At 35.9% G+C, this 9,177-nt stretch overlaps 1 protein-coding gene across 1 annotated transcript in view; it reads left to right on the forward strand.

Moving 5' to 3' along the window:
* ZNF804A (zinc finger protein 804A) overlaps positions 1-8,236 on the forward strand; it is a 281,801-nt gene extending 273,565 nt beyond the window's left edge. Inside the window, exons 3-4 of the mRNA XM_044242498.1 lie at positions 1,680-1,810; positions 4,166-8,236. Of these exons, the coding sequence (XP_044098433.1) occupies positions 1,680-1,810; positions 4,166-7,400 (3,366 nt within the window). The 3' untranslated portion in view covers positions 7,401-8,236. The remainder of the gene's footprint in view (positions 1-1,679; positions 1,811-4,165) is intronic.
* The last annotated feature ends 941 nt before the right edge of the window (positions 8,237-9,177 follow it).

Raw genomic sequence — 9,177 nt, forward strand, 5'->3', positions numbered from 1 at the left:
TATCACTTTTCCCAGGTAAACTTCTTGGGATTTTTTGGGCACCCCTCTTCTGTCCTTACATTGCACAGTAAAAATACCTAAATCAATGACTGCTGTTATCTCTTCCTGTATTTGTTCTCTTATTTCCAAAAAATACATATACACAAACACTCACATATACTTACACACTCACAGACACATGGACACAAACCATATAAAGATAAAGACATTTTGTTTAATATTTTTCTTAAATCCCAGCCATTTAACAGCTATTTAACAGAGCTAGTGCTCAATAATTAATTTTGAATAAGTCTTGCTTGCTATGACTTCAAGGTTTTAGGAAATGGAGGTGACCAAGATTATGAATACCTAAAATTTAGAGTTAAAACTTTTTTGCCCTATTATACTCAAATTCTAGATTTTTTTTCATGATCAATATTCTATAGTATTTTAAAATAATTATTCTTTAATCTGGAATAATCTTATGTATATGCATATATACACACCTTATATAAATCCGATTAGTTCAAATATTAGAAATTACTTGAAGCTTAAGCTATGGTTCTGTGTAAGTGAAATTAAGTAGATATAATTCAAGATCACCAGGAGTCTGACATTATTTCATCAGTATGACTAACTTTTTTAGAGGCCAGAAATTTCCCAATTTGGAGGATCTAAGTGATTCACATATAAACCAACACCTATTTATTGATCAGGCATTTTATATACCAGGCATTATTTTAAGCCCCTGGCATACACCAGTGTATATGTATAAGGCATTTATTAAGACTTTATTCAATCACTTCATAAAAATGTAATTTGTGTATGCTTTATTATCTTAGAGTCCTATTCAAAGACTCTGACATATCACAAATGCATAACACTATAAGTCTTCATGAGAAAAATAATATTACTTTAATTATTTTTAATAACTATACACTCTGTGGAAGACTATAGTGAAAATATTTGAGGCATGGGACCACTATGGTGTCTCTTAAATCATGCCACGGACATGTCTATTTATCAATTCTATTCAAGTTGACATTCTCTTTTTCTGGCCAAAATGCTTTCAACCCCCCAAAAATGAACTCCTTTATTACAAATGAAAAATATGCTCAGTGTAAAAAGAATTTCTAAAAATTACTATCACTTTTCTTCCCAGATCTTGAATTATTTGGGGAATGTGCTGATGTTTGAAAGGAGAGATTGTTTTAAATCACATAGATAGAGTTTATATGCCTTATTGATTAACATAAAACATTTATTCTTCTTAGAAAATGTGAAAAGGGCCAGATACCTTTCTAATATGCAGCACATCAAAATGATGAATTTTATGATATATAATTGAAATATACAAGCTAATTAAATTTGTTTGAAAATTAGGAGTTTACAAGACTCCAGCACTTCCATGTGAATTAGGCACAGAATCTTGGCAGAAAAATCAGTAAGCAGAGATGAAAGTTTTCAATTTCAATTTAGCTAAGGCTTAGCTATATCCTTAATATAATGTAATAACATTCTTTGGCATTTTCACAAGCCAAAGATACAAAAAATATTTTTACTAGAAGTGAATTGGCACAAATGTATTTTCCTTAGATGAGGTCAAAGATAATGTACTGGAAAATTCCAAGAATAATAATAATAGTTTTAACATTGCCATAGAGCCAAATACCATTAATCATTTCCATATTTCTTAATAGAGGCTCAAAGAACTGAAACAAAGGGAATTTGCTCGAAATGTAGCATCTAAATCCAGGAAAGATGAAAGAAAACAGGAAAAAGCACTCCAACGCCTGCACAAGCTGGCCGAGCTAAGAAAGGAAACTGTGTGGTGAGTGTGCTATGAAATCTTAAGTTTTCCTAAAGCATAATGACCAAAAAAAAAAAAAAAAGAGGACATAGGAATAAAGGGCACAATTCTATTTATTTCTATACCCAGAATAAGATAGTCACATTTTCATGGCTTTCTGTGAGCTGTAGACAGTCATTTGAATTTTATGCAAACAACTGTTTATTGCACATTACAATAAAAAAAATTCCTATAATTTTACTTTTCAAAAAAATTAATTTCATGTTACTCTGATATTTGCACTTAGCTGAAAACCATTCTGTTTCTTACTGGAAATTCTAAATACTTGATTGAAGAAGAGAACAGACCTTGTTTAAAAAGGAGTTTTAAGAGGAAAAATTTTTTTTAAATGAAAATTTGGGGAACTTTTATTTGAAAGTATCTTCTACAAAACAAATAAATAAATAAATAAAAGTTAGGAAGACCTTATAAAATCTCATGACCTTGTTTAAAAAGGAGTTTTAAGAGGAAAAATTTTTTTTAAATGAAAATTTGGGGAACTTTTATTTGAAAGTATCTTCTACAAAACAAATAAATAAATAAATAAAAGTTAGGAAGACCTTATAAAATTCAGAGTCAAGTCAAAATTAATTTCACTGTGAATAAACAGTTACAACTGTTAGAAGTTTAAAACTCTGTTACTTTGACCTGCTTCTAACAGTGAACAGCTATAGTGTTACAATTCAGAATTTATAATTCAGGCCAAGAAACTGTTATAAAAAGGAGATAGCTTTTTAGAGTGTTCTCTCCACCTACCCCAAGACAAGTGATAGAGAATATATTGCCATATCATAACATTCTTTGGGATGTCAAGTTTGGAAAAATCAAAATTTAAATGTATTTTGAATCCTCTGGGAAACTTAAAAACAAATACAACTGCTATTCAATCATACCAATCATTTATTTTTACTCTCTGTGGTAATAAGTGAAAAATTATACAAGTGCAAGTTAATGTATAGAGAATCATAGGACCTATGCACTTTAAAGTCCTAAAGTAGCATTCCAATGTAGATGTAAAATTCTAATACATTGAGAAAACTAGAGTTGATAAAAAGAAATGCACAAAAAGAAGCAAAACTGGGGCCCCCGGGTGGCTCAGTTGGTTAAGCAACTGCCTTCAGCTCAGGTCATGATCCCAGGTCCTGAGATACGGGCTTGCATTGGGCTCCCTGATCAGTGGGGATCAGTGGGGAGCCTGCTTCTCCTTCTCCCTCTCCCTCTGTTGTCCCCTGCTGTGCTGTCTTGCTTGTGCTCTCTCTCTCTCTCTCAAATAAATGAATAAAACCTTTTAAAAAAAGAAAAAAATAAGCAAAACTTCTTATCTAAATTACTTTCTTCAACAATAGTACTTATTTCACGGTACACACACACACACACACACACACACACTTTTCCCATTAATTTGGGGCCTCTAAAGTTGTGCAAAGTATAAAACAGCATTTTTTCTTAATATCAAACATGGTAGTGAAACAGCCCATTATGTTAAAGATTAGGTAAAGAAAATATTCAGCTAAAAAAATTATGGGGCATTTATAACTTTTAAGAAACTAACTTTAATAGAATGGAAAATTCTGCACACCGTGATTCTGTTTCAGTAAAGATGATATTCAGGTAGCCCCTTCTTTATCTGCCAGACAGTATAGTTCTTTTTATTAAGAACCCACTATTTATGGTGTACTGCAATGGCAAATAGAAATTATATCTTAAGTAATCTTTTGTCCTATACTTACTATATATTATGATATTATTTTTAACTTCAGGGTAATTTTTAAATATTAAGAATAACAAGTCAAAAAAATTTCTAAAGTTAGTATTATCTCTTAGTTAGTTTTGCACTGCAACATTCTCCTTGGCCTAGGGTAGACTTCAGTAAATACTGGCTGGATTGAATTATTGAACTGAATTCCCAGCCCTTCTGAAGTCATAATTTTTTTAAACTTTGTTCATATTCTCCATGAAGTAATCATATTAAGTATTGGCAAATTTAAATAATTTTATTTTAGCAATTCTACAATACTCCAAAATACCACTGAAGAGACCATGAGTCTAAAAAACTTGATCAGGAAGCATGAGTTGAGAGCACAGGAGCGTCCTCGACACAGCTGTTAACGGCTGTGAAAGTAACTTCAACACAGCATGACCAAGTTATCCCAAATAGTAATAATAACTAAATGCAGTTGTAGTTCTAAGGAAGGGACCTATGCTATATGAAAGTAATTCTCTTACAAAGATTTTAAAATTTGAAAAAGAAATCTTATAATGACATTTCTAAAATACAAATGTTTGGATTTTTTTTGTCAAAAGTGTCCGATCTAATATACACTTTTCTTTTTGTAGTGCTCCTGGAAGTGGCCCCATGTTCAAGTCAACAACTGTTACTGTGAAAGAAAATTGTAATGAAATTTCCCAAAGAGTTGTTGTGGATGCAGTTAATAACCAGGAAGATTTCAAATATACTTTGATTCATAGTGAAGAGAATACTAAAGATGTTACTGCTGTTGCTGCAGATCCAGAAAGTGCAAATATTACAGCAAAAAATAACCAACTTGGGGATCAAGCCCAAGGAATCCACAGACACAAAATTGGCTTTTCTTTTGCATTTCCAAAGAAAGCTTCCGTGAAGCTGGAGTCCTCGGCAGCAGCCTTCTCTGAATACAATGATGATGCCTCTGTGGAAAAAGGATTTAGCAGAAAAAGTAGATTTGTCCCTGGTGCTTGTCATCTTCAACTATCTTCACCAACAGATGTGCTGTTGAGTTCTGAGGAGAAAGCTAACTCTTTTCATCCACCAGAAGGAATGTGCATTGACAAAGAAACTGCTCCAACTCAAGAGATGAAAGAAGTTTCTAGTGAAAAAGATACATTTTCATTACCTTCATTTTGCCAGTTTCAAATCCCTCTATCCTCTGATGCAGATAATTGCCAAAATTCAGTCCCATTAGCAGATCAAATACCACTGGAAGATATTATTATTAATGAAGACATAACTACGAGTGATAACAGTTCTGAATTGTTAGGAAATAAATCCACAGTTCTTGATTTAGCTAATGATTGCTTATCTTTGCAAGCTACCACAGAAGAAGCTGTTAAGAACAATGATGAGTCTACAGTTGAAGTTGCAAATAAAAATTATGGCCCTGAGATGTTGGCCCCTTCAAATTTTGAAGAGGAAAATATAAGCTTACATAAAAAAACAGATTTATCCAAAAGACCATGTGAGCCCTTTGTACCGGTTCTTAACAAAGATGGATCCACAATCCTTCAGTGGCCATCAGAAATGTTGATTTATACAACTACTCAACCATCAATTTCCTATAGCTGTAATCCTCTCTGTTTTGACTTCAAGGCCACTAAATTAAACAACAATCTATATAAAAATAAGCTGCCCTTAAATGATCTTTCTTTTCAGCAGAAAGGAGAAGACATTTGCAAGAGACCAGTTTCAGAATGCAAGAACACATCTGTTGTGGGACTCATTGATTATGATGTTGGAGGTAGCAGAAATGAATGCCCCCAAGTCACTCTTCCTTCGGTTGATGATACTCTCTTCAATAGCTGTAATTCTGGAAAAAATGAGACTATGGGTCTAAGGAATAGAAATATTTCCTGTAGGATCAGAAAAACAAAAAAACACAACTTAACCAAAAATCAAATGAAACAGGATACTCCAGATGAGAAATATAACAAAATAAGGTTGAAAGATACTCATGAACACTGGTTCCATAAAAGTAGAAGGAAGAAAAAAAGAAAAAAATTATGTCAGCATCACCATGGGGAGAAAACCAAAGAATCAGAAATTAGCTTCAAAATGGAATCAGAAAATAGTTACACTGATATAACTAGGAAAAATCTACTGGAAACAATTTCAGAAAAGCACTGTCTAGCTGCAGAGCAATTATTGGACTCACATCAGTTACCTGATAAAAGGCCCAAATCATCTTCCATATACATAAGTGACAATGAAGAAATGTGTAAAGCCCAGAACACTGAATATAATAGTAATGATGCAATCAGTTCTAAAAATCACAGTACAAAGAACTCGGTTGTTTTAAATAAACAACCCAATCCAACAATGATACATTCTGGGAAACATAATTTAACTTACTCCAGAACTTACTGTAGTTGGAAAGCCAAAATGTCCAGCTGCAGTCAGGATCACAGATGCCTAGTTCTTCAAAACGACATGAGCTGCCTGAGTCAGAACCAGGCTGTTAAAAGAGGTTATAATTCTCTCATTAACGAATCAGAAAGATTCCATCGAAAACGTAGACAACATTCATATTCTTATTCTTCAGATGAAAGCTTAAATCGACAGAATTATTTACCAGAGGAGTTTTGGAGACCACCACGGGCTTCTGCTCCCTATAAGCCTAAAAGGAAGCGGAGGAGAAAAAGAAGTCGATTCCATATGGGAATGGAAGCTTTTGAACTCAGAGAGAACACCGATTATTCCAGGAAAGGCAAGTCTTCCTTAGGTCACCAGGATGAGTTAGTAAGCCAAGACCAAAAAGGGGAAACAAAACCACAAGACACTGCGAACCCTGGGAAGAACTCAGACCAAACAGATCAAGGAGAAGACGAGCAAATTTTGCACCCGGGCAGTCCCCTTCCTCCTGAAGCCAGTGGAGGGGCTGAGCCTTTAGCGCTGGAAACCACTTCTGGGGCCTCGGCAGACACTTCCCACGAACACGCCACATCTGTCCACGCAGCCAGCGCCCCAACGAAAAAAGAAATGGACAATGCCTTGCTGGAACACAAAGAAAGAAGTGAGGATATAAATGTGCAGGAGAAGCCAATTCCTTTCAAGGTGCCTCACCCTGAAAGGAACTTGAGGCAGCCGCAACCGAAATCCCACCTGTGCCATTATGAACTGGCGGAGGCCCTCCCGCAAGGAAAGATGAACGAGGCGCCGGCGGAGTGGCTGCGTTTTAATTCGGGAATCCTTCACACACAGCCGCCCTTACCGTTCAAGGAAGTCAGCGGTCACACCTTTGTAACCACGGAGCAAATCCTGGCTCCCTTAGCTTTACCGGAACAGGCACTACTGATCCCAATAGAAAACCACGAGAAATTCCGAAATCTGCCCTGCGAGGTCTACCAGCACATCCTCCCGCCCAACATGCTGGCCAACAAGGTCAAATTTACGTTTCCCGCAGCGGCTCTCCCACCCCCTAGCACACCTCTGCAGCCGCTGCCTCTGCAGCAGCCCTTCTGTTCTACCTCTGTAACCACGCTCCACCACGCGGTTCTGCAGCAGCACGCGGCCGCCGCCGCCGCCGCCGCAGCCGCCGCGGCCGCGGGGACCTTCAAAGTGCTTCAGCCCCACCAACAGTTTCTGTCCCAAGCGCCGGCTCTCACCAGAACATCCTTACCTCAGATCTCAGTAGGACCGGTCGGACCTCGGCTCTGTCCTGGGAACCAGCCACCTTTTGTTGCTCCTCCTCAGATGCCAATCATCCCAGCTTCGGTTCTTCATCCTAGCCATCTGGCTTTCCCATCTTTACCCCATGCCCTCTTTCCTTCTCTGCTTTCCCCACACCCTACTGTCATCCCACTACAGCCCCTCTTCTAGTCATCGCCATAGGAGGGAGAGAAAATGTTCGTGTGAAAACGATTGCTATGTGCGTAATGCTCATCTACGTGGATAATTAATTTCCTACTTAAATGGTGGAAATAAACTAGCCAAGATACGGCCTCATTGATATGAAATCATTTACTGTAAGTGTAATGATGCAAATAAATTCTTAAGTTTCTGATATATAATATTATTAAGGCACTGAATAGTTTGCAAACCAATACAATATATGCTGTATATTAAGATGGTGTCTTAAGAGTATGTATAATGTACATAAAATATATTTATAGTACTGTAATTTATGTTGTAAAGTATGCTCCTTGTTTTTTTTTTTAACCTTTGTGTATTTGCACCTATTTAATGTTTAGACAAAGCTGATGGCACTACGTTTTGTACCATGTTCCTTGAAAATGTAAATTCAGTGAAATATATCTCTTGCAATAAATTTTTGTTAAGTATTTAAGTAAATCAAACTTTGTTTTAGTTCGTTTTCACTGTCCTGGGAATGTATAGTAACAGTAGGTTTTGGATTTACATTGTTTCTTCTGTACATTGGCATCTCTGAGTCTCAGAGGCTCAACAAATTACATTTGGAGCTCTATCAATACTTAAACTGTAATACCTTCCTTCGGAATAAGTATAACAGGACCATTTGTTTTTCTGTTTGTTCTAATGTTGCTTATACTCAGAGTTTACTATATTTCTTGAACAACTGGCCCTCTAGATAATAAACCATGGAAATTATGTTAAAGTAATGTTAGTATTGAGGGGGGGATAACTCAAAAATATGCAAGTACCTAGTATTCTTTCAGGAACTGTGCAACAGCACTAGTAGACAAGAAATAGCAAATAAACAATATGAATTCTTACAACATTTTTGTATGTCAGAATTCTCAAATGTATTATGTTTATTTTTAATTGATACAGGAAATATATGTATATAGTAATATTGGTATGGATTAAGGAATGGGTTTAATTAATAAATCACTCCCCATATATAACATCGTGGGCAGAATGGCATAAACACAATCTGTATCTGGATATACTCTTTAATTGAGAATCTGGAAATGGGAAGGAGAATAAATAAATAGCCCTTCCTTCTGCAAATCTAGAGAGATGTTTGTATCGTATTTCCAAATCACCCAGGAACTGTTAGAAAATTTCCATCACCCTTCCAGAGTCTGCTTTATTCTCAAAGACCTCTGCCTGATCATTCACTCAAGGGCTTCTACATGTATTAACGAATAGAATTATTCAATAGGAAAACTAGGAATGTCACACTCTTCCAATATGGATGATTTCCAATATGGATCTACCCCCGTCCATGTCACTGGGTAAGACAAAGTCTTTGTGCCCAGTGGAGGGAGTCCACCCAACCATGTGAAATGATGGATTATAGCAGCCTGGCAATGAATCTCAGCGTCAGAGAGGCCATGTGAGTTCTTTCAAAGGGAGAGCAACGATTAAGTGATGTTCTACTGAAGAAATGCTATTTCCTATATCTACTGTAGGAATGGGTTATCCTAAATAATAATGAGTATAAATGCATATTCCCATCAAAGAATAATCAATAGTAAGCTCTATTTTAAATAGAGAAATAAGGGGGGAAATCTAGGTTGTTTACTTTCTTGATTATTTGCCATAAAAAATAGATTTCAATGTTTTCCTGAAAAACGGTTGTGAGAGCCTGCATATGCCCTTTTTATATTGACAAAGGAGGATACAAATAAGGGAAGCAATTCCATTTCAAATGTTCTGAGAAAACATGTTCCAA

This window comes from Neovison vison, chromosome 3 (genome assembly GCF_020171115.1).
Source record: "Neovison vison isolate M4711 chromosome 3, ASM_NN_V1, whole genome shotgun sequence".
NCBI classification, from domain to species: domain Eukaryota; kingdom Metazoa; phylum Chordata; class Mammalia; order Carnivora; family Mustelidae; genus Neogale; species Neogale vison.